Below are 24,979 nucleotides of genomic sequence, written 5' to 3'. Positions count from 1 at the left end.
TAAAAGCAAAATGAAAACATCTAAAATATTAAGGATCAACTTTAGCGAGTGCATAAAGTAACGTGTGGCGATATGGGAGGAGCTCAGTGCGTTATCTTCCAGCCTAGCGCTCTCGGCAGCACATTGCAAGTATGGCCGGCGACTCTGAAACACACCTCCGGGACCGGGGCGACCATACCGACGTAATACGACAACCTTTTCTCATCGGTGTCTCCGGGGGCACCGCCAGCGGAAAGGTTAGCATCGTAGCTAGCGACTTGGGTGTCTTTATACAATTGTCACTTGTTCTTTTCGCCACGCGTTTAATGACGTATCCCATCTCGTGTGTCTACCGGCTGACCGCGTGGCTTCGGTGCCGCTTGATTGACAGCTGCATCATGTCTCCCCTCCCCAACATTGACCCGGTTTAATCCTAACGCGGAAAAAAAAAAAAAAACTTTTTAGTGATTTCAGTTTCCCTCTCTTTCTCTATTTTTTCAAATTTAAAATAGTCATCATCGTAGGTGGCAACCCACGATTTTTAGCTCCCAGGCTAAATTCCATCACACGCTAACTTAGCTCGCTATGGAAGACAATAGCCAGTACTAGCCTACATCTTAGCCAGTTTGTAAACAGTCCCAAGCTTCAAACAAATGTGCATTAAACTGGAATAAAACATAGTAAAATGCGCGTTTACGTTTGTATATCGAAATAAACGCGACGACTTCAAGACTTCGGTCTTAAACGAGAATAACGAATGACCCATATTTGACAGCAGCGTTTTAAAGATTTGCTACGGCTCTTTGTTCGATCAAAGGTGAACGCTTATACGGAACCATCCATTTTGCAACATGTGCGAAATCAGCCTGCCATCACTCTCTTTTAACGAATAAAATCTCAGAACACGGAGCCAAATAATAAGCACATTCGATTGATTGATTTTTTTCAGTAAAATTACGTTTTATGAAAAGTGAAATGGTTAATTCAATGCAAACCGATAGAAATTAGTACTGTGTTGAAACTTTTTTTTTCTAATCAAAGATTACATATCACTAAATACAATTTCAGTGAAATGGCATAGCAAACCAAATGAGATAATTTTGTGGAACACTAGTCACCTTTTATCTTGAGATCATGGGCACTATGGAATAACTACAATAAAGGACTGTTAAAAAAAAAACTCAAATCTGCTACCATTAAAAAGTAAAATTATACAGCCATTAGCACTAGTGATGAGGTTTTTGCTGGTAAGGCACATTTCGTATGATGCCTCGGCTTTATATTTTACATTGTGGTTGGTTGCTTGCAAGTGACTGCATAGTACAAACACACTGGCAAAACCAGTACGATTACATCGCTTCATTTCATCACTGTATATTTGAAATAGAAATTTCAAACGCACCACCTAAGAAACAGGTCGAGCAGATCCAGCCTGCGTCAAATTAAACAAATTGGGACACAAGTTATTTAAAAAACAAAATCAATACACTGCCTGCTTCAGTAGTGAAATATGCAGTAATAGTTTCTATATTTTTTGTCGTGTCTCGCATGATGTAATATCTGCTTGGACGAAAGCAGTCCTGCATCATCACGGCAGTGCATTGTTTTAGATTTGCGTGGATGGCATGATGTAATCTTAACCTATTTGTATGGAAGCAGCACTAGCGTCGTTTTTAGATTCACATCAGAGATTCAGAATGCTAATAAGTGATTCATTGCCATCAAGTCTGCTGCGATAAGCACCTAGATTGATCGTTCTCCCCTAATATGGACATTCTAATGATGTCCTCCAAAAATGACTGGCATGCTTCGTTTTGATTGGAATTCAAGGAATGTTTTATGCGTCTAATTGAAAATGTATGAATTTTATAATGATAATTAAATAATGAATTGCCTGCCAATCAACATTGGAGTAGGCCTGACGGGAAATGTTTGACATTAGTGCGGCTCAATTTGATGAACACAACAGCAACCCAGCCTCGGGCAGTCCGAATGCACTGTCAGCATTTACCGGGAGACGCGTTTAGTTGTCCGGGGTCAATGGGGACACTGCGGGCTAGGCAACGAGTACAAATTTATTCAAAGGAATTGCGCTGTTTTTGAAATGATTATTTTACTTATTCCATCACAAAGCTATGCTTTCTTACTAAATCTGGTTCAAAAGAAAATTGGTAGCAAAAAATTACTTGTAGGTGCAAGTTACTTTTGCACGACATTTATTTTTGCCTCGCTTTGTGCTCGTAGTCGTCCGTATGCGGCAAGATAATGGAGCTGCTGGGCCAAAACAAGATTGACCATCACCAGAGGCAGGTGGCCATCCTGAGCCAGGACAGCTTCTACAAGGTGCTGACCCCTGAGCAGCAAACCAAGGCGCTCAAGGGCCAGTTCAACTTTGACCATCCAGGTACACAAAGCTTGGTTTCCTTGTCGCATTGGCGTAGAAAATCAAATGCTTCGGTCCATCAAAGATAAAAATACGTATGCCGAAGCATGAGCTCCATTTAAGGATTGTCTTTAGCTCACCGTAACCCTTCTTCCGGTTTCAAATGCCAGCTCGGAGATTGAAGCAAACAGCTGCTGGCTGACGGTTAGCAAACGTATCGCGGCAGCCACGCTACCCTCCAGGGAAAAAAACAAAAAAACATGCCTCTAACTACATCTGAGCAAGTGTCCCCGTCCTTTCCTTGCTTGTAGATGCCTTTGACAATGAGCTGATCATGCAAACACTCAGGGAGATCCTGGAAGGGAAAACTGTCCAGATCCCAGTTTATGACTTTGTCACTCATTCCAGGTGAGCACACATGACCAAGGTGTGTTTCTTATGCTCTGTGAACTTAAGCGTGCTGAAGTTACCCACGCCGGTTTCCCAGCACTCGTGTCGGCTCACCCGGGGAAACCTTTGTGTGCGTTTCAGGAAGGACGAGTTTGTCACAGTGTATCCGGCCGACGTGGTCCTCTTTGAGGGCATCCTGATGTTCTACTCTCAGGAGATCCGAGACCTATTCCAGATGAAGCTGTTTGTCGACACGGACCCGGACACGCGCTTGTCTCGTAGAGGTGAGGGGCGGGGCATCTATATTTGTGGAGCGGAGTGTGTGTTTTTTTTTCCCCCACCTCCAACTATTCTGTTCGCCTCGCTAGTGCCGGTGTTGAATAAAATTATTTGATAGGCTACAGAGAAAAGAATGAGTAAACGTCATTGGCCGTTTGCTTTTTTTCTTTGCCTAAAATGGCTGCCACATTGATATATCCTATTTCACCATGGCTGTTATTGCACAGCATTTATTCATTTCCTTTTCCAGTTTTGAGAGACATCGGTGAGCGTGGCCGGGAGTTGGAACAAGTGCTGAGTCAGTACATAACTTTTGTGAAACCAGCCTTCGAGGAGTTCTGCTTACCGGTATGTGACTTGGCCAAGTCATCGTGGCAGCTGTGCAGATTCACGTTTTGACACACTTGATTGTTTTTTTTGCCTCAACTAGACGAAGAAGTACGCCGATGTGATTATACCCCGCGGAGCAGATAACCTCGGTAAAGCTCCGATAGTCGCTTCTCCCGCTTGCTGAACCGGAAGTTTTCCCCGTGAGGGTTTTAGATCGCTCATCCTTTTCCTTTGTGTCCGCAGTGGCCATCAACTTGATAGTACAGCACATCCAAGACATTCTCAACGGCGGCCCAAACAAGCGGCACAACGGCTGCGCCAACGGCCACGGCCCCCCGCGGCAACGACGGACGTCCGAGTCCAGCAGTCGGCCGCATTGACCTCGCCGCACCTCTCTTCTCAAAGCGAAGAGGGGTGACGGGCCAGCGCTGTAAATACTAATAATAATAACGATGCCTTTTGGCGCCTATGTATTTAAGATGAGTGAAAGGAGAAAAGATTAGCGTCAAGAATCAAAAGGCCTTTTTATTATCATGACTACTCCTTGCTATGAATTCCATTCATTCTAATGGTTGAATTTTGGCATTCACATTTATGGCGGGGAGGGTCAAGAAGAAGCGCTTAGTCTCATGAAGACCTTGGGCTTGTATGGACCCACACTTTTTTTTTTTTCTTGCAGGTTTAACTATGGTTTCCATGTGTCCCCTTGTGGCTTTATGAAAGTTCATGCTGATTATGAATAAAAGAGGGGAGAAGATTTTTTTTATTTTAATTTCTGATAAAACTTGAACATGATAAATGTTTGTTTGGATGTGGGCTCCAAAACGAGGTTGAACAAACTCCGATTGCACTTTGTATTTGTATGACAATCTTAGTATTGTTTCTTTTCAGTGTTCCCCTGTCTTGTGAAGTGTGATGTGTAAAATCCACAGCATTTGTTTACGCTGCCCTGTTACATTAGTTTGCTGCAGCAGAAACGACTACATTAGCAAAGGCTGGGTTCATACCTCATCGATGGTGCCAAGATTCAGGGTGATAGCTTGCTATGGCATGGCTGTTACGAAATTGGACTACTTCAATAGGCTGCAATAGGAACAATAATCGGAATAAGGTGTTGCAAAATAAAGCTTGGTGGGTTTTTTTTGCGAAGTGATATTGCAGGCACAGCATGCTCAGGTTACTAAAAGGGTCATTGATGCAGCAGCAATAGCTCATGTGACTGCAAGATACCGAAATCCACCACAATGCCTCCATGAAGTTGCCTCAGGTTAATATGCACATCAAGTATCCACGTCACTGAGTTTGACTTCAGATTACAATGAAATGATCAAATACTTTTTCCCCCCTTTCCTATTCTCTACTATATTTTTTATGATCCAATTTGCTGAATGCCACTGGATAATACTTGAAAGACTTTTACATGCTGACGTCATCAATCCTCATTTCATAACGGTCAATAAACTGAGCTGACCAAGTGACTCCTGTGTCTTTATTTGGTCCGTTTCTCCCGTCCCATCAAACTTAATGCAAAACTTATGAGCAGGATCCATGAGCTTTATGGTCTGTAGATGGCGATGTTTCCCAATGTTGCATATGTAAAGAGTAGTTTCCTTAAATGTTTACAAACACGGTTTTTAATTTCTGAAATAAAAATGCGTGGAGTTTCTCAACTTCCCCACAGTCTATACTACCTCAGCTTTCAAATGAGACCCATTGTGAATAATCTAATTTTGTTTTAAATGTCCAACAATCATTTTTATTGCCATGATTGGCTTCACTTAGGATAGTGATTTGCATTCCAGGTTTTTTTAAGTTACTGAATCTTTAGAGTCCGTTCACTCAAAATATTTGTTCAAAAGAATCGTTCACCGAATCGTTTGCTACACTTTCTTATTTATCTATTCATTTATTTATTTATTTATTCATTGACCCCCACCTTCTGATTGGCTGTTTGATCTGTGACGTCACTTGGACACTCCAAAGGTCACAAGTGTCAAGCTCTAGTCCTCGGGGCCGCGTTCCAATATGTTACCCTCGTTAAGCGCACTTGCGTGAAAAGTTTTAGCTTCTTTCACGTTCAAAAGGAGCTAAAACTTTTCACGCACCTGCACTTAACGAGGGAATCACACGGACACTCCATTAGGTACACCGCCATTTTCAAGTGTCCCTAATAACAGGCCACTTTATTAGGGAAATATCATGGTCAAAGGTCACAGGTGTCAAGCTCGAGTCCTCGGGGCCGCGTTCCAACATGTTTTCCAAGTGACCCTCGTTAAGCGCACCTGTGTGAAAACTTTTAGCTTCTTTCACGTTCAAAAGGAGCTAAAACCTTTCACGCACCTGCACTTAACGAGGGAATCTCACGGACACTCCATTAGGTACACCGCCGTTTTCAAGTGTACCTAATAACAGGCCACTTTATTAGGGAAATATCATGGTCAAAGGTCACAGGTCCTTGGGGCCGCATTCCAACATGTTTTCCAAGATTCCCTCGTTAAGTGCAGGTGCGTGAAAAGTTTTAGCTCCTTTTGAACGTGAAAGAGGCTAAAACTTTTCACACAGGTGCACTTAACAAGCGTCACTTGGAAAACATGTTGGAACGCGGCCCCTCGAGGACTGGAGGTCGACACCCCTGGTTTAAGTGAAAAGTGCCACATCCGCCCTCACCTCCACTTGCTGATTGCTGGTTGATCTGTGACATCACTCGGACACTCCATTAGGTACACCGCCATTTTCAAGTGTACCTAATAACAGGCCACTTTATTAGGGAAATATCATGGTCATAGGTCACAGGTCCTTGGCCAGTTCATTAGGGAAAAATCATGGTCAAAGCTTAACTGAAAGTGAAAAGTGCCACACCCGCCCTCACCCCCACTTTCTGATTGGCTGGTTGATCTGTGACGTCACACGGACACTCCATTAGGTACACCACTATTTTCAAGTGTACCTAATAACTTTATGCATTTTTTTGTACGTGTCAAGAATGTGTATTTGACTACTTGCTCTTTATTTATAGAACATAAAACACATATACATATTGTCATATAAGGCAGTTCACCAAATGTCAGATTTTTGCTTTCATGCCCAAAAAATAAAAACAAGGAATAAAACACCAGACAAGTTTGAAAAGGTTTTAATGTTTATTAAAATAACAATAATAATAATAATAAAAGTACATTTCAAACCAGCAATCTAAGGTGGAATTGCAGTAGATATATTGGATAATATTTAGGTGTATATATGCAACCACGTTATTTTAAGTGTTATAAAATCGTTGTTGCATAACGGCGCATCCCTTCATGCAACACAGTTAGCCGTTAGCTTGGAGAAAACGTGCATAAAGGAAGTGGTGTTTCAGTGAGTGGTTCTTTCTTTTCTTGGCAAATCGTAACTCGACATTCTGGCTTACATACTTCACGCCAGGAGGGAGACGCAACACGTTCACTGACTGATCCGTTGATGCACGGAAGGAAGGCACTTCACCCGTTGACTCGTTCGCGAACGGGAAAGTCCGGATTCGTTCCCTCACTGATCCGTTGTCGCGACGAACTGGAAATGCAAATCACTCACTAACTCGTTCACTCACAGACGTGTTCAGTTAATGAAAGGGAAATGCAATTCACAACTCGTTCGTAAACAGGAAGTACGTCATTTTCTTCTTCGTTTCGTTTTACGGCGAGGTGGCACCAGCTTCCATGCGCATTACTGACACCCACTGGTTATTGTCATACGTTCATTCACGAGCCAACACTAACTTAGGACAAAATGAGTGAAATATCGTTGAGTGTCTTATCTATATCGCGTCATCCATATGAGACACTATTTTTTTTCAAACTCCGACACTAACAATCAAACTTTAACTTCAAGCCTTAAAGTTAAACTTCCATTTTGCGTTTTAATCTCGGGAACATGACTCGCACTGAAGATTGAATAAAAACAAACAGCAATTTTCCATCAGACATTAGTCTGTCAAGAAAGGACAGATGACAAGACAGTGTTTATTTCATTTTATTGATTGATTAATTTTACTATCAGCAACACAATCCCAAAAGAATTGGGAGGGATATCATTTATTTACATGCGTTTCAACTGACATTCTTCCTAAAGACCCTCAACTAGGTTGCATCCAGTTCCATCAACGTGGTTCACCTATTTGATAAACAACTCTTATTGGCATGCTCCTATACAAATAGATACATTAATTTAAGTAATTCCCATCCTGAGCCAATTGAAGATGCTACACAATATGCATACTATATGTCACTTTTTGGATTGTGCAATCGAGGGTGGAAGATCCAGTCAACGTTTGATTGGCGGCTCAATATCATGGCAGGAAATTTTATCAGTGGGTGAAATTGAGGATGAGTGCATGAATGGACTAATTAGAATGTTGGACGTTGGATGTCGAAACCACTTTAGGACTTCTTGAAGACCTGCTTGGAGACGACTCCTCCAGCTCTAAGCTCCTGTAAACAAATAAAATTCAAATATAACAGGCAATGACATACAATATTCGGTCAAACTAATGACATAACTGCATTTTCATTCTGCCATCGAATTGGAGGGTTGTCAATTTGGCTTCTGTCTTGCAATACCCTTTCTTTCCACTAGAAAGCGCTGCTGCTTTAAAATCAAACCTCTTCAATGACGCCCGGATGGATGGCTGCTACCAGAAAACATCATTTTGGGCCATCATAGCAATTAAATGATTATTTTTATTGATTATTTTTCGCTTAAGAATTGGGCTCAATAATACAAAATCTCATTAGCTGAGCTCGTGGTATTGGTCATTATTTCGTGGACTTATTTTCACCTGGTAATGGATTCACAGTTCCACACTAATGAATTTTCTCCAGCTATTTGAAAATCATGGTCGGTTAATTGGACACTAATCTGTCTAAATGGTTTAAAAGTGTGTAAAATACGTTTTACAATAATTGACAAATAAACAGCGTGAAGCAAGCATCCTGTTTCTTAGTTGGAGAACGAGTGAGTCTTCTTATCTTTTCCTCAAAATGATGTTCTTGATTTGTGTTAAATGTCTTAAATTTGGAGCTGTAACCCATCTTCAGCTCATGCTTCATTGGATTTATGAAGAACCTCTTGTAAATTAAGACATTTTCTTTTTCAGCACATCTCAAGTGAAGTTGGACGAGAAAATGTGTGCTTATCCGGCAAGAGGCATTTAATGATTCGGATTAAAGTATACAAATTGTGCGATTGATATTCATGGCGGGAGCTGGATGTGTCCTTACCAGATGAAGCTCGTCTCCTTCCACCCAGTGGGTCCAACCTCTTCCTTCAATCTCGCCTTTCTGCACACACACCAGCTTATCTCCATCCCAGGTGATGGTGGTCTGAGTCCAGATGAAAGATTTACAACATTAGTATATCTGGAGCGTAATCAGAGTAATCAATAATGAAGAGTACCTGTCGTTAACATACACATGTAAACACGCTGCCTGTCAACATTCCGATAAAATCAGCTCATAAATGATGCATGTGACCTTCATGCTCAGTCTTTAAATAAGATTAGAGTTGATCTGTAATCGGCCAATTGAAAAACAAAAATGCTGTTTTTTTCTCCCAAGGTATAAGGGACCCCTTTCAGCATTTAATGTCACAATTGGATTACATGCAATACAGTGAGATTATTTTTATTAATAAGACTCCCTTCCTTAATTTATGATAGCTTTGGTGGATTGTGGCTGCATGATTGCAGGGCTGAATATTGAATGCCAGCGGCCAAGGCCATAACACGATTAGAAGTGCAATACTACATTCAATTCATTTCTTTTCCATAAAATTGTTAGAATAAATGTTAGATTTCAACTTCATTGTGTTGCTATGTAAATGTAATTTGCTCAGAGCCTTCAGAATCAGTAGAATTGTCCCATGTTTTCTAGTAGATTTCAAACTGGCCCACAATATAGTTGTACTAAGTTCATTTTGTTTTTACTTGTTAATCACTTCACTGGCCTGAAGGCGGAAGTACAAGCCGAAACATGTCAGGTAATGCAACCTAAAATATTTTCTTTGAGATAAAAGAACCAGTGAAGTGGCCCACAATATTGTCAGCATTTTGCTGTCTTCTGATTGGTTGGACATTCTAAAATGTAATAATTAGGAATTTTTTTAAACTTTGTGTTTTTAATTAAATTGACTATTAGATTGTGATGATTCCAGTTTCAGAATTCTTTTGTTCAGAACTTCAATTAATTCTTTCCATTTTTCAGGTTTGTCATGACTCACCATACACTTCCTATCATCCACCCCGGACAGATCCTCCTCGAACTCTTTGCCCACATAGAAATCCATGTTGTAGTTCTTGAAGGTACTGAGGGTTTTGATGATAATGTGATCCCCCTCGTGGACGATGTCCTTGTCCGGCTTGAGCAAAGTGGCAATTTTTCTGATGGCAACATTCACATCTGCAAACCAGAATAAAATACATTGCTTGCAGCCAAATGAGCTTTATTTTGAGCGAGTGATAATCAAGCTTCCCTACAAACTCACCAAGAGCCTTGAGATACTCCTCAAAGTTGTCATTGGAAATCATTTTCCAGTATCCGTTCAGGTCCACAGGCATTTTGTCAGCTTCTCCTTTACGGTCAGTTGTCAAGGTTTGCAGCCGGAGTGGCAATCCCGCAGTCACAATCTCCCATTTGAACCAAACTCAAAACCTAATCCGATTACTTGTCAGGTTTTCATTTTTCTTGACACCTCCCATTTCCCAGCTCATGTTAAAAAATCACGCAACTACGATTTATCCTTGGCTGGAACGACACAGTTCACATGATATACAATGCAGCCCGTGTGTGCTTTATTTCGCAGTGTGCTTACGTCGTCTATGCGGGATTAGGATAAATGAACTTCCTTCGGGTCCACATATATAACGCCACGTGGTGAGGCCTTGAGCGCTGATTTATCCTTATAATGAGTTTCTTTCAGTAAAAATAGAAGATAGAGCAACTCAGCGCAATGCGGGCGGCTGTTGTAGCAGACTGAATGAAGGGTTACACAAGCGCAATCATCTGAGCTGAAAAGAAAAAAAAAAGAATACATGGAACACAATAGGCTGGTTAAATCTTTTTTTTCTTAACTCCATTCAGTGCTGACCGCAGCTAAAATATTCTTTTTGAAGTGAGTGGTTATCTGAGTAAGTTTGAAGATGTTTTAGATTTTGTCCTCATGTATTATTCAACCCATGAGGAACCTGTCTCGATTTTATTTCAAATATGTATGATATGTAGCCAGTGGTAGTTTTTTTATGAGGACAAAACATATTTTAAGCCTGGGGCTGGGGAAATGTCAATAATAGTCAGAAAATAAAAACAGCACCAGCCAGGTGACACTGTTTCAAAAATAAATATTTTTATCCTCAAACTTGCACCACTGCATACATAAATAAGAAATTTAAAACTTCAAGTCCATGAAGTGCAATAGAGCAAAGGCTGGTGAAGATGTTTTCTGCATTTTGCACAAATATCTTGAAGTGCCCCCCCCCGAATGACTGAAAAGAAGCACTGAATGGTGATAGAATTGAAACTTCAAAGATGTCTGTGTTGAACTCACTCTTGTCAGTCATCCAGATTCTCTGCTGGCTGGCAGCTAGGCCTGCATGAAAGAACCCCCACCACCACCACTCAGCAACTCAAGTGTTATTTTCCTAGTGGATTGAAGCACACTGAGGCCAGATGCTTCAGGAGGAGGTATGAGCTGGTGCGTCATCAGCTGGTGGAACAAAATCACTTGAGAGAAGCACCGATGTCAGGGGGACTTTCCCGGGCTTGTTTGGCGAGCGGCCTCAGAGCTGTGCCCTCGTTTCTCCTCTCGCTATACTCGGAGTAGAGGCTGTGCCGGTCGATGTATTCAATGACAGAGTCTGGGATCAGGTATTTGACGCTGAATCCCCGTCTGAGAGACCGCCGGACCTCTGTTGCGCTGATCTCGTTCCTCACCCAGTCTTTCACCTGGAACATGTTTTACCGCAAAAGCAAGTCGTGGCTAAAGTTTAACGCCAAAAATATTTTCGCCACCAGAGGGAGCTCTTTTACCATCATTCAACATTCACTTACCAGGTAGATGTTTTGTCTGTGGCGCCAAAGTGGATCTAATTCGTGCACCGTCTGTTCACACTGTAGCCCCCCTCGACTAACACACACCAAGCCAAAGCGGCCCGCCACCTCCTCCATGTGGTCATCCCGCCACAAGCCAGGAATCCTGAAGTTCTCCAAGAAATCAGCTCCACACAGAAGCTTGAGCTGAGGAGCCATGCCTGAAGGGAAGAAGAGGTGGAACGTGAGTAGGTTGTCCAAATTAATTGGAGCTGCATCCTTCAGAGGCTGCATTTGATGGGCAAAGTGAGAAGGCTTGAAGAATGCTTCAAATGCAGCCCACAGATGTGTCTTTGTTTTCATGACTGGAGCAAATACAAGTTGCGCTATCACACATGTTGTGCAACAATGCGAAGTAAAAAGCGTGCTCGTGAACAGTCTTAAAAGCAGCGTCTTAAAACGATCCTTAATACTCTCAAGCCAGCGGTGCGATTTCGCTCACGCACGTGTTCCAACACATTGCTGGATACAAATCCGTCACGCTGATTCTAAGCTTGTAAAAGCGCAGAACATGCAAAAGAAAAGATTTGGTGTGCTTTTGTACTTTCAAACAATGCAAATGCAGCATTCGGGTAGCTCGGCACAGTTATTTATTTATTTAACTGTTAGTACAGACAAAAAAAAATGATGTGATGGGTGCCGAGTTCTTACTTTGTGAGTGACTGCTGGAGTCTTCATGTATCTTCTGTTCAAACTCGTTTAGAATACGACTGTGATGATACCTGTTAGGAAAAAGGTGGGGAGGTTATTTCACTTCAAATGAAATTTAAACCATTGGTTGTTTGTATTATTCAGATAGTGAATGACGCTTAATGAGACAGAATCAAATCAGTATGTGTGACGGGGGGAATAACTGAGGAAAAAAAAACAACAACACACACTCGTGCCTCTGTTAAGCTTCTTAAAGCAGTTCCATTCCAAAGGTTGGTTAGTGAAACGAGGTGTGGTGCTCAGAGCCTGGAAACAACGGGCTGCTTTATGTCATGATCATCCGTTGCGCAAACGGGGGATCAGAAATAATGTGAAGGGGAGGAGTAACACTCAAAAGAGATTTGTGTGAAATCGTGAGAAAAGAGGAAAGACGATGGGGGAAAAAATGGGAGTGGTTGAATGAAGCAAGCTGAGGGGGGGATTTTCAACTAAGCTTAACCTTAACTCTCACCTCATGGTGACCACCGTTTCAGTCCAGTCAGCCTGCTGGCTCTCCCATTCGTCGACTTTGACCCAGTTTGAGCTCTGGAGCGCCAGCTTTGCCATGGCAATTCTGTGCTTTGCCAGCACCAGGCCTTGCTTCCCATAGTTGTCACTCACAGGAGAAACGATGCCACCCACCACTTGGTACTGGCCTGGGGGGAAGAGAATATGAATTCACTTTTTCTAGGTCAGGGGAAAAAAAAGGAATACATTTCATGCATAACTAACACTGTTTGTGAATGAATGAAACATAATATTTACATTTGACTCCGACTTTGTTTCATTTTGTTTCTCACAGATGAGAAACTGCAAATTAAAAGTGTCCGTCTACCTTTAACACACAAGTATCAAAGACAAAACGCTTAATAGTCAAGTTTTCAGAATTGCGATTCAACCTGTGCTGTGCATGTGGTCTCTGGCAAGCTCAAACAGTCTCATGTGCTGGTAGGTTATAGGATTGAAGGATCCGCAGGCTAACAAGACAAGCGGAACACGCTGGATGGGCATTTTGGTTAAAGTCCTTCTCAAGAAAGCAAAAGGACCTGGAAAGGGGCAGAAATAGCATCAAATGAATAGCCATGTAAACAACAATGCTTTTATGTCTATGATATCATAGTGAACATGTGTCTCAAACCTCAGACCTCATGTTTCCATATTTTCAAGCATTTTATAAAACCTCAAACTTTTCTTCCATTTGATTAATCCAGTTTTAATCTTAATTCATTCTCATTCATCAAAATTCTTAATCTATCCTCGTTGGTTCGAGTACTTCTTTTTATCTCATTATTGCCCGCGCAGAAATATTTGAAATATTTAATCTCAAATATTAAAGGAGAGTAAGTGAAATAAGTTTGAGATTTCAAAACAAGCACTTCATTACAAACAGGATAGATAGACTAAGACGGGGGAAACGTACCTTGACTGTAGCTTTTCCTTTCAGAAAAGGTTTTACAGTAAAGCCTCATGTTTATTTTGAGGACGTCTCTTACGAGGGAATAGCTGTAGCTTCAACAAACACCGTCTAGGAGGCGTCCATCTTGCTTTTCCGTATCGCTGAGAATGCGGATGTGACGTCACAGTGATTCCGATTAAATCAAATTTAATTTTATTGAAACAAAAATCAATAGAAACGCGTAAAACTTAAATAAAAATACACGTATGCATCTATATACTAAAATTAGCAGTGAGTATGTTATATCTTGACGTGCTGTTTTTTTTTTATGTTTTGTGTCGCACTGTTTTAAAACGGCGTAAGTGCGACACCTCGTGGACAGATAGCTCTAATGGAGCTGTCCATGGTACTTTATACAATTTGAATTGCAGCGAAATAATAGCCGATTGGCCTGCACAATGCAAGACTGAGGGGAAGGAGGTAATCGGAATGGAATAAATGAATGAAAAATGAATGAAACCATTTAATTGCAGTTCATATGTACAAATTAGTAGCAACCACCAGAACTCATCCGTTTATTTTTATACTTAATATCAGGATTTTAAAAACATGCGCCAATTAAAGGAAAATATGTTTTATTTTAATAGGAGAGTGAAATCTTTAGCAAATCCTACTTCTTATTTCCCTTTGGGATGATTAGGGATAAGAAGCAACGGAACACTTCATGATGACTCTCCCCTTGACTGCTTTAAACCAGCTGAGCCCGTTCAAGGAAACAATAATAAAGGAAAATATGACTGCGTGCACACTTTGTGTTTCGCATGTGTGTTTGTGTTGTTATCCTCTGACTCACTTGAGGGTAGCCACTCGCTGTAATCCCCTAAGCGCACACACAAACACCCGAGACCAAAAGAAAAGGGAAGAATAATTGGACAACATCTGGCGTTAAAGCCGAAAGACAAAATTTTGACAGCGTAACAGTGTCGTTCTAATTCTTTTCAGGAAGATGTAGTTAGAACATGTCAAATGGTGCCAACTAATCTTTCTGAGTATGATAAATTTCCATCCCCCAAATCTAAATATTATATTGTCAATATTATTGAATTCCAGAAGCTGTTTTGCCAATTTCTTTATTATATGGTTTATGATATTGGTAACTACTGAATAGTTTAAATGTCTTTTGTTGACAAAAAATGACATTATTATTATTATCATTATTCTACTGTTTTATTTTGAAATGGAACATACACTTGCTTATCTAAATATTGTTATTAAATATCATATTATATTTCAGAAGCTGTTTTGCCAATTTGAGTCATCGTCTTTATGATATTGATAACTACTGAATAGTTTCAGTGGGGGTTTTTTTGTTGCTAAAAAATGACATGCTTATTATTATGCTACTGTTTTATTTTGAAATGGAATCAAAGGAAATGACATTTCACCAACACTATTGGTCGCTTTCTCGCTACGAGTTATCAGTGAGTGTCTCTACACGCCCAGGATGAGACTGAGCAGCCAGTGGGGAAAGAAGCACAGCTCTGCATACGACCCGCCAGCACCAACAAGGAGGAGAAGACGCGGAGGCATCAGCCGTACCAACCACCCACCATGGCGAAAGTCGCCGTGTCTCTTTTACTCCCTTGGCTCATATGTGGTCTTTGCTGTGCTGTCAGTGGAAAAGGTAGGAAGTGCAAAAATAATATTGCAAACTCTGCTTTATTTTTTTTAAACGCTTCTCAAAGTTCTCAAAGCGACAACTGCAGTCACATATCTTGTTATTGCTGTTTGACTACTTCTATGATCTCATGTGAAGTACGTGTGTGTTTTTTATTTATGGAGCAGACGTCACAATTAACGAGATGGCATCAACTCGTATTTACCAGGAAGGAACAGCTCAGTCGGGAAATCGCTTTCTTTGGCAAAAAAAAACAACTTCTCCACTTTTTTAAAATAATTTATTTTAAATATCAATTATCACCCTCCATGCCAAAACTAATTTTCCTCACCACTGTCTTGACCAACAGTATGATACAGTAACATAGTAGGACTAAGTGTTCATAATGACCAACAGTATGATACAGAAACATAGTAGGACTAAGTGTTCATCAAAAATGAGCCAAAGTTGCATTACTAAAAAGTATATGTAGTATCATTGTAAGCTACTGATGTCACGAATGATGTAGTGGTATATCCGCTCGACTTTGGTGCAGGCAGCGTGGGTGAATGATTCTTTCTTTCTATGTGCCCTATAGTTGCTGGGAGACCAGTAGAGCAGGTTGGTAACATTTTCCCCAAAATCAGCTGTGAACAGGATCCAGCTCACTGCGAATCTTGTTAGGATGAGTAATAAAGAATTGGATGGACGGATGGATCACTACAAAACATAGGAAAATGAAAAATTACTAAAAAGGACTCTCAAGTCAAAAACATTAGCCTCATTAGCCCAATCATGACATGCTGATTAATATCTCACGATGTTTGTTTGGGTGAGCATCACACCTTAGACTTACACATTCTAGTTTTGCATTTTAACATTTAGCCTAAAACAATCAAAATTGACTATAGGTTCAAGTATTCCAAATTGGCTGGTTGCCCAGTGATGCAAATAAAAACAGTGCGAGTGTTAGTGATGTCTGCAGGGTAGTCGTGGTCCGGGCATTACATTCAATCACATCCTCTCTTTAACACGACTGTCAAATTGTTCTCTCCTCTTTGTGACACACACACACATGAATACACACACATGTGGCACTGACTGCTGTGCCCCTGAAAAGCGGGGACATTGTGTTAATTGGGTCTCTGGAGTAAGATTGTGGGGGCTGTTTGCATTTGCCAAGCCAAACACAATCATTATTTTCTTTGTTTATGAAAGACCTCAATATGGCTGATCGCCAGATGGATAGCAAGCTGGGGGTAGAACTCATTTTCTAGATAGACCACCCATCCGGTTTTCAGACATTTACTGAAAATAATGGCGTGTCTTTTTTCTTCTTTTTCATTTGGTTTAGTTTTCATGAAAAAATGGAAAAAAATGAACTAAATACTGATTATATTATTTTATTGTCATTTATGAATTGTGTTAAAACATTGTTATATGTACCCCCACGAGTCTAAAAACAGCATTCTGGTTATTATTGCATTCATAAAAATGAATTAAGCAGCAAAATCGGCACTTTTTTTCGCCATCACGGGGGCTAGCCATTTTGTTACTTGTAGTCAACTGAAAATGACATCACAGTTGCCGACCAATCGTAGCTCACCTAATTTCCAATTTTGGTCATGTGACGTTCAATTGTTACTTAAGGCTTTAGCCACTGCCATGTCATTTTGGCCGACAAATTGGTCGCCCCCCTGTACACTGACTTATTTCTGACAGAACTAAAAATCGCCCCTCAGTTGCTGAAGCCAGAGGGTAGCCATCTTATGTTGCCGCCGTTACCGAAACGTGCATGTAGCGCTTAGTGGTCCGACCACACCACAGACTGACATTTTTGCCGCAGAGACAAAAAATGTGTTAAAAAAAATGTTGAAAATAGACTTAGGCCACTTTTTTATGAAGGCGACGATATGCATCTGCGTATTCCCCGACGTGAAGGCCGAATTATTCAGCCTGTTATGAATTGACCGTCTAGCTTTCACCCCGTGTGACTCGGTAAATAAATACATGTTCCCAAAGATGTGTTGCTGTAAACACAAATCATTTTCCCCTTTTAAAGATGAAGATGTCAAGGCCACATTGTTCTGCATGCGTTCCATATGAGTGTCGCTGCCACCGCCTTCGGCGACTCGACAAGCTCAGCGGAATAATGTTTACATGAGACAAAGACTTTCACAAGCAGGAGACCATGAATGCAAAGGTGGGGGGTGGAGGGGGTTGTTGTACGCTGTGAAGAGAAGAATAAAGGGAAGGAAAGCAATTGAAACTAGATCAGATTTATGGGCATCTTTTCAACAGAGTCGTCTCACTGCTTTATCCCCCGCTGGAACGTAAATCCAGACGGTGACACGAAGCGTAGACGCATAACTCAGGTGCTTTTCTTCCGCACTGGTCGGACAGGCTCTGCTCGGGAGTTGCTCTGCCCTACTTTTGATGCTTTTTTTTTTTCGTCTTTCCAATCCTTCACTCCGCTCGTGTCTTCTCTCATCCCTTTCACTTTGTTTCTCCGCTCCTCTCATCACTCTTTACTGATCTGCTCCGCTGAGCTGATGCCATTCAGAGGGCAAAATTGTCATCGAGAAAGAAAAAGTTTCGTCAGCCTCGCCGCGTTCTTCGGGCTTGGATGGCCTTCCTTTTGATTTCCAGACCTGCCGCTCACAAGGTCTTTTCTTCCACAGCCCCAGTTCAATTTCAAAGATTTATGGACTTAAGTGAGACGTATAAATGACAAGGCGTGCCACTCTCTGCCTGCCTTTGCCTTCTCACGAGTTGATCCCAAGATTCCCTAATCGTTCCATTCTTTTTTTTAAATATATAGTTTTTCGTCACTTGCTCAAATTTGGTTTATGTAATGAGACAATGAAAACCAGATTTTTTTTCTTTACATTGATTTTTAGGCTCCATGTTAATAAACTGCTAAATGTAACGCTAACATCGGGCACATTGTGTAGAATTTAATATAAGCTCATCCTTGCTTTTGAAATTGCGCATATTAACGTACACGAATCCATCGCAACAATCGCCGAGCGCACGTTTGTGTCTGACTTGTGTTGAAACATTTGCATTCATAAATGCGTGTCACATTATTGCAAACGAGTGTGTATGCAAATCCAACCTCTAATTAGGATGTTAATTACCCCGCAAGGCTAATTTGAAGATGTCTGATGAGGTGGAAAATCGAGGAGTGAAATATAAGGGGTCACCACAGCATAACGCTCTGTTTGTTCGCTATTAAGCGGAAATATTTTGGAATCGTGTGCGGGTTGTTGCTCGACGCCACATTGACACCAGCTGAGCCAACTGCGTCACGGAATGAGCCGCGTCTGCATGACTGAGTCGCTGAGGGTTGATTAGGACACAATTTGGGCGCAGTAGAGTTCTCTCTATTAATTCGTGGCTAATTCATGTATAAAAAAAAATGTCAAATATCACGGGGTGGAAAACAAAAGTCTGACAAGAGGCCAAGCGTGCTTGCTTCAAGGTATTTGTTTACTATAAAACTAGCAGATCAGATAAAAAGGCGTTTGATCAAATAAAAGTCCTGAGCCTTGAAGCTTTCTGTTCCTCCAGTGAAAAATGATGACTATTTTCAATGTTATCTGGCCGTTTGTAAGAATTAAATTGTGCAAAAAAACCAAGTGTGACTTCTTGTCAAACAGACAATTACTGGCAGTTTGGCTGCCTTGCTCAGGGTCACCTCAATCTTTTCATCAGTAGTTGGATTCTTATATATGTGGCTGTGGAAATTTTGCTCGCCGCGACCCCGCCGGTAACTATTCATAGGCGGTAATAAAAATAAAAAAGCTGAAAGGTTATCGCAATTTGGCAGGTAGACCCCGTAAAGCGCTTCACAGTTTTTATTGCCGCTTGGTTTCTTCTGGAAGACTTTTCCTATTCTCCTTTTATTCCAATTGTAATTCCAGTCCAAGCGCATAAGCCTTGGAAAATGTGTTTTTAGAAGATCCCACAGAAGCCCCGAAATCTCTTTTCATGTTACTCTGAACTGAGTCATCTGTATTTTTTGTTGTCCTGTTGGCTTTTGTAGTCGGTCCAAAGCAGCAGTCAAAGGCTTTGAACTGGCTTTCTATTTTGTCTTCTCGGCCTTCCCATAGAAACGGCGAGCAAGAGCAAATTTGTTTTTTGTGAGATTTGATGCCCGGGAATGTTTTACAAGCGTGGCTTTCAGGGAAGTGAGGTGAGGTGATGTCACCGGTGAAGCAAATACAAATCACTTGTGCAACAAAATATTATTTGGAACCATTTGTCAATGTGTATCTGGTCGTCACGTGTGGTTTTGTTCTCACTTTCGCAACACACACACACACACCTGGGTGCCTGCAGCAGTCGCATTTGAAGCGCAGAAAAAAAAAAAAAGATTAGAGCAGCCAGGAAAAATGAAAGCATGTCCTCCACAAGGAGGCCTCTAATTTCTTTGGAGTCATCAGTCAAAAAGAGTTATCTCTGTTTTCCCCACTTTCTTCTCTCCATCACCTCAATGACTCTGATCTTGTGGCAGCCGCGTAGTAGATGTGCAAATATTTGAGACGCTCAGGTCACTCGGGTTGTCGTCAGGTTGTTCTTTTGCGGACGCTGTGCGCCTCTCTGATTAGTTTGTGCTTCCTCTTCTGCTACTTTATTAACGCAGTCAAAAGAGTAAATAAATGTACCGACTCCAACTCCCGGGGCAAGTTCCCCCCCCCCATCAAGTCATTGTCGTAACAGATTGCTTTTAATTTTTACTTACTCTAGTGCAATGACATTTTTTTTGGTATCATATTAGTCACGGTCCACAGCTTTGGCTATTAGATCTCTGTCAGCAGAAAAGGCAACGGCTGTTTTTTTTTGCAGAGTCAGCATTGCTTTCGGTGCCAATAATGGAGGCTCACCCTGGCTTTTCCAGCTCATTATTGCGAATCAATCGAAAGTGAAACATCATTTTAGTCAAGCGTACAATTGGTGAAGTTATGATGTGATTGACTGAAAGGATGGTGATTGCTTTGGGAGCCAGATTATTTTCCTTATCTTTCTCAGAATTCTGTTTTTCAACCATTTTTTTTTAGCTCGACTAAAATAGCCTCAGCATTTGTGGTTTTAAAAAATATTATTACCATTACACCAGAGACCAACCAAATCACACTTTTTTTTTTAAAATCAATTTTCCTGTCTCTTAATCTGTGTTTACGAATCTATTGGTTGTCTGTTGCCTTTGGCCCCGGCACCTGCTTTCTTCCCGAGTTCCCTCCTGCACAATTACACTCAGCCAGCCACGTAGCCACCCACACGCATCCGCTAAGGAGCTCCTCGACTTCTGTAATAAAGCCGCTGTCCTTCCCAGTAATGGGGATCAGCTGCGGGTGAAGTGTGCCAAGACGGCTCCTCGGCAAAAGATCAGTGGCCGCTGTGGCCAACTTACTTATTTTGTTAACCTCCCTCGACCTTGATCTGCTCTCATCTCGTTACGCTTGGACGGCTCGTAGTCGCAATGCTCAAAGAGTGAAAAGTGATACATTATTTAAAGAGCTTCAGTTTAGACCTTCCGAGCAGCATGTCTTTATTTAGATAGTTGTCTCGAGGAGAACATTGGAGAGAAAATACTGGTAATTGTTTAGGAGGCATGAAACATTTTGAACTTTACTATGCTGAAGCCATCAAAGTAAAAAAAGAAGGGTGTCAAAAATTGTTTAAATTTTTATCACATTCATTTTTTTTATACTAGCTGGAATAGTTTGTGTGAAATTTCCATGTTGCTTCCTTAATCCATGTTTTTGAGGAAAGCACACTGGCAACGCTGGAGTTGGGCATTAATCCCGCTTTGGAATTACGCTTCACTGAAGTGTGATGGACCTTTCCCACGCACACAACACCACAACTGCTCCCTGCACCAGATTAAAATGTCTTGGCAATTCACTGCAACTATGGTTTATCATGCACCCTCCAGTCCAACTTCCTTTAGTACCTGCCCTGAATCTGCAAGGGTGGGGTGAGGACGAACCACAGAGAAGAATCATCATTATATCTGGGTCGAGGACAGGACAGTGTGGACTGAGATAAGAAAAGAATAAAACAAATATTTGTGGTGTGGTGATGTTTCTATTGCATTGCCACTCATTGCCTGGCGATGTGAGCAGCCGGTGGTCCAAAGCGATTTATCATGATTATGTGCCGGTAGGCAGGAAATGTCACAGTAGGCAGGTCTGGGCACACCTGAGGTGGAAGCTGACGCTATTTCCAGGCAGCCTCACATCTACATGCCACCGTCAACAAATTTACAACAGAAGTCATGACGGGAAAAATGATGTAAACACTGAAACAGTGTTTTAATTTACGGAAATATGTCAAGTTGTGTAGAATTAATAGTATAGCAAAAATGGAATAGGAAACGCAACAAGGTCAAAATATCAAGTGTTGAAATGGATCAAACAGGATTTCAATTTCCTCATTTGTCGGCCATTTTGCACATTAGCTGTTAGCTAGCGAATCATCAGCTAAACTGTTTACTTCATGTATTATTCTAAAAAGTCAATTCACCACACATTCTTGAAACGAGCATTTTGTTTTCCTTGTGGGATGTTTGTATTTATTTTTAGTCCCAAGAGCCGCGGGTTATATTTGTCATGGTGTTGGCATCTCATTAAAGCGGCCTTAAATGACAGATGTCACTTTGTATCTCCATCTGTTTTTCTTTCACCTCCGACGATTCTTTATCTCTACTTGAGTGTCATTTTGACCTCGTTCAGCTTACCTGTACCGTTTCGTAATGAATGTTTTTGGACGTGTACGCTCGTCGGAATCAACCGGTAGTGTCGTTGTGTGTGCTGCTCGACTGCACAGTGTGGTGCTTGGGAGTTGTAAATGATTAATAATTCCCCGCTGTGGTGTGTCTGTCAAGACTGGAGCTCAAACCAGTGTCACTCTACTCATTGCTGTCACTGAATGAAAATTGTAAGACTGCGTTGTCAGTCCAGGAGTTTTGCCACAAACCACCAGTAGTTAATTTTTTTTAACACAGATTTATTTTTGGGACATATTTCAGCTTATCATTAATTATTGACGTATTTTCATCAGCAGCTATTGCCAAGAATCATTATAATGGCTCCGTTGAATAAGGGAGGCTTACTCATTTGTGACTCATTCAGTATCATTGACGGTTATAGACGTCAAAGATATTAACCGGGTTGGCAGTGAACGAGTTAACATGCTCGACGACACGGTGACGACGCCATTGTGTCCCCTCGTTGAAACTCCGCTCCTCCCCTCGTTTTCCTAAATGTGTGAAGTTTTCAAGTAGCTCCTTGAACATGTTGCGCAACAACATTCATTTGAGCCGAGTAGACTTTCTGTCTTCATTAAAATTTAAATCATTTTCCCTCGGAAACCAGTGCTCCATTTTTACTTTCACTGAGCTATGCAGCTTTACTTGTACACACCTTCCCTATCTAGGCCAATGCCTCCCCTGGCCACGGCGTTACGAAAAGAACCAAATTACACAGATCAGTCACATCAGTGGTTTGAATGCGAGTAGTACCTGCGAGGATCACCGCCGATAGTTTGACCCACAAACGGACCTAAATCGGTATTGGTCTGCATTAGTAAACATTATGGATGAGACACGACTTTCTTTCTCACTCTGCATCAAAAAGGTCAGACGATGGAAGCCATTCTTCAGGGCAATAAGCACCCCCCTCCCCCCCGCCTCCTTTCTTGCTATTTTCAACCTTACTTATGAATCCATTTTTATCAACTCTAATGAAATTTGCCCGCTCTCCCTATTGCATTAGCTTCCATCGCTCTCCGCCTGGAAGATGACTCGGGGCCCTCGATAGAGCCTTATCACACTGCAGCCAAGACTGGGACAATTATTCAGCCATTAGACCAACTCGGAAGTCTGATGAGCTTCATGGCCAGACATCTGCCTATAAATAAGCTCCACCACTTGATGCAAAACCTTTGACAGAGCATTCATACACATACAGGAGCCCTTTCAAGTTGACATTGTATTTTAGGTGACACATTTCCCCTGTCCTTTGTAAAACAATTCGCTCTTCATATTGGACTGGATTAATAATCTTTTTTAGTAGAGCCAAGGAGTCATGTGATATATTTGTGTCGCTGGCATTGTAAAGCAGCCAGCACATACGGCTGCAGCCTCTCCATCTTTGAAAACAAAGCCGAGTTGTTTAGATGTTACATTTTCTGAAGAATCCTTTTAACTACATCCCCAAAGAGAGAAAAAGAGATTTATTCATCTTGGAGAGAAATTCACTCTTGCATTCGTCGCCACAATGTAAACAAAATTTCTCACTATAATAATTATGAAACATGGTCTTTGTAGTCTTTTCTGAAAGAAAAAAAAACAGTGGCGCCTGGAAATATACGTACGTCATTTAATTTAAAGTGTTTGTCAAGATAAATATCCTGATGCAGGAGCAAAAATTTGCCGTTTAGCAACTAGCCAATAAATATATTAATTCTTAAAAAAAGGCTTCAAGCTGTATTTATTATTCTCTTTATTTATTTTATTTTTATTTATTTTATTGATTATTATTTTTTATTTATTTATTTATTTTCCAGTGTATTAAATCCAAATATAATGTATTTTGTTCAAATGTGCATCCATACAGGATACGCAAGTACATTGAGTACATTTGTGCAGTATACATTTTTTTAAAGTCAAGCCAACTAGCTTCACGATACCAATTTGGAATTCAGTTGCAATTTATCAGGAGATGCTCATCCTCCCAACGGAATGCTCCGCCGGCCGGGTCTGAACAGAGCCCATTTACACAGTAGGTGAATATGAATGTGCACACACTTGAATCGATTTCCAGTCGGTTACTGCTGGCCAAGTGTTTGATCAAATCAATCTTTTTCATGGTTTTGCCGAAGACAATGAACACTACCCGATGAGAGGCCGATGTTGATCTTCTGCATTTCGAGCCATTAATGCAGAAAGAGGCTTCCCTCCCCACACATGCTGAATACAAGGATCAATAAACAGCAGACACATCATAGCAGCTAGACGAAACACATTCGGTATTACCGTATTTTCCACACTATAAGGCGCACCTAAAAACCTCCAATTTTCTCTTATATGCGCCTTATAATCAGGTGCGCCTTATATATGGACCAATATTGAGCCACTACAGCATGCGTGTCCAAAGTCCAGTCCGCGGGCCAAACGTATATATCTTATATATGGACAAATTTTTAAAATGGGCCATTCATTGAAGGTGCGCCTTATATATGGACAAAGTTTTAAAATGGGCCATTCATTGAAGGTGCGGCTTATAATCCGGTGCGCCTTATAGTGCGGAAAATGCGGTAAATGGCCCAAACTGGAGAGACTTAGTGCTTTTGTTTCCAGAATTACTGAGCCACTATTTCAATTTGAAATGATTACTGCGATTAGTAAGTATCAACAGCCACTTAAACTTTCCACGAGACGATCAACGCAAATTGGCGGTAAAACGGCACATTTTGGTCACACGGCTTTGCTAACAAAAAAACCGAGAACTGCCACAGAGATTCATTCGGCTGATATTTAACCTTAAAGGCAAGCTAACTTATAGTGGAGCTGCTCCTTCACGTTCAGCCCATATGACATCTCGGAGGCATTCAATTAGGATGGCTTCCTTCCGAGTGCCTCCCTTTGGAAATGTCAAACTTAGACTCAGACTTGTCTGAGTAGAATGAAATGGCTCTGCGGGGGGTCCATATTGCTCATCTTTTTGCCCGGGAACACTTGATGACCCCGT

General features: G+C 41.2%; 4 protein-coding genes and 1 long non-coding RNA gene across 5 annotated transcripts in view; 2 read left to right on the top strand and 3 right to left on the bottom strand.

Moving 5' to 3' along the window:
- The first annotated feature begins 76 nt into the window (after positions 1 to 76).
- uck2b (uridine-cytidine kinase 2b) lies at positions 77 to 4,839 on the top strand. The gene is made up of 7 exons (XM_088395881.1): positions 77 to 236; positions 2,224 to 2,383; positions 2,674 to 2,770; positions 2,894 to 3,036; positions 3,282 to 3,379; positions 3,462 to 3,510; positions 3,605 to 4,839. Exons 1-7 carry the CDS (start codon positions 132 to 134, stop codon positions 3,739 to 3,741), a joined length of 789 nt encoding a protein of 262 aa, XP_088252007.1. The 5' UTR covers positions 77 to 131; the 3' UTR covers positions 3,742 to 4,839.
- A 2,514-nt stretch (positions 4,840 to 7,353) lies between these two features.
- Positions 7,354 to 10,561, bottom strand: rbp1.1 (retinol binding protein 1, cellular, tandem duplicate 1). The gene is made up of 4 exons (XM_088397026.1): positions 9,878 to 10,561; positions 9,614 to 9,792; positions 8,617 to 8,718; positions 7,354 to 7,827 (listed from the first exon to the last, which is right to left on the bottom strand). The coding sequence occupies exons 1-4, from the start codon at positions 9,948 to 9,950 to the stop codon at positions 7,777 to 7,779; spliced, it is 405 nt and encodes a 134-aa protein (XP_088253152.1). The 5' UTR covers positions 9,951 to 10,561; the 3' UTR covers positions 7,354 to 7,776.
- A 152-nt stretch (positions 10,562 to 10,713) lies between these two features.
- nmnat3 (nicotinamide nucleotide adenylyltransferase 3) lies at positions 10,714 to 13,731 on the bottom strand. Its single transcript, XM_088397025.1, has 6 exons — positions 13,589 to 13,731; positions 13,068 to 13,214; positions 12,641 to 12,824; positions 12,130 to 12,200; positions 11,440 to 11,639; positions 10,714 to 11,334 (listed from the first exon to the last, which is right to left on the bottom strand). Exons 1-6 carry the CDS (start codon positions 13,635 to 13,637, stop codon positions 11,110 to 11,112), a joined length of 876 nt encoding a protein of 291 aa, XP_088253151.1. The 5' UTR covers positions 13,638 to 13,731; the 3' UTR covers positions 10,714 to 11,109.
- A 1,326-nt stretch (positions 13,732 to 15,057) lies between these two features.
- LOC148387127 (calsyntenin-2-like) overlaps positions 15,058 to 24,979 on the top strand; it is a 55,372-nt gene continuing 45,450 nt past the window's right edge. The window contains exon 1 of the mRNA XM_088396597.1: positions 15,058 to 15,248. Coding sequence (XP_088252723.1) covers positions 15,176 to 15,248 — 73 coding nt within the window. The 5' untranslated portion in view covers positions 15,058 to 15,175. The remainder of the gene's footprint in view (positions 15,249 to 24,979) is intronic.
- Positions 15,507 to 24,979, bottom strand: part of LOC148387128 (uncharacterized) — a 49,237-nt gene continuing 39,764 nt past the window's right edge. Inside the window, exon 2 of the long non-coding RNA XR_015862634.1 lies at positions 15,507 to 15,941. This is a non-coding gene — a long non-coding RNA (uncharacterized LOC148387128). The remainder of the gene's footprint in view (positions 15,942 to 24,979) is intronic.

This window comes from Syngnathus floridae, chromosome 14 (genome assembly GCF_059516105.1).
Source record: "Syngnathus floridae isolate MCC-2025c chromosome 14, RoL_Sflo_1.0, whole genome shotgun sequence".
Lineage (NCBI taxonomy): Eukaryota > Metazoa > Chordata > Actinopteri > Syngnathiformes > Syngnathidae > Syngnathus > Syngnathus floridae.
This window is presented reverse-complemented; position numbering and strand designations above follow the sequence as displayed.

What these genes read in the sequence shown, in the direction of transcription:
- rbp1.1 (XM_088397026.1), bottom strand. Translation starts at nt 9,950, where the DNA reads ATGCCTGTGGACCTGAACGGATACTGGAAAATGATTTCCAATGACAAC. An exon ending in GGAGTATCTCAAGGCTCTTG is followed by an intron (nt 9,793 to 9,877) that starts GTGAGTTTGTAG and finishes TCTGGTTTGCAG; the next exon opens with ATGTGAATGTTGCCATCAGA. An exon ending in AAGGAGACGAGCTTCATCTG is followed by an intron (nt 7,828 to 8,616) that starts GTAAGGACACAT and finishes ATTTGTTTACAG; the next exon opens with GAGCTTAGAGCTGGAGGAGT.
- uck2b (XM_088395881.1), top strand. Translation starts at nt 132, where the DNA reads ATGGCCGGCGACTCTGAAACACACCTCCGGGACCGGGGCGACCATACC. An exon ending in GTTCAACTTTGACCATCCAG is followed by an intron (nt 2,384 to 2,673) that starts GTACACAAAGCT and finishes CCTTGCTTGTAG; the next exon opens with ATGCCTTTGACAATGAGCTG. An exon ending in CACGCGCTTGTCTCGTAGAG is followed by an intron (nt 3,037 to 3,281) that starts GTGAGGGGCGGG and finishes TTCCTTTTCCAG; the next exon opens with TTTTGAGAGACATCGGTGAG.
- nmnat3 (XM_088397025.1), bottom strand. Translation starts at nt 13,637, where the DNA reads ATGAGGCTTTACTGTAAAACCTTTTCTGAAAGGAAAAGCTACAGTCAA. An exon ending in AGACCACATGCACAGCACAG is followed by an intron (nt 12,825 to 13,067) that starts GTTGAATCGCAA and finishes TCTTCCCCCCAG; the next exon opens with GCCAGTACCAAGTGGTGGGT. An exon ending in GAAACGGTGGTCACCATGAG is followed by an intron (nt 12,201 to 12,640) that starts GTGAGAGTTAAG and finishes TTTTCCTAACAG; the next exon opens with GTATCATCACAGTCGTATTC.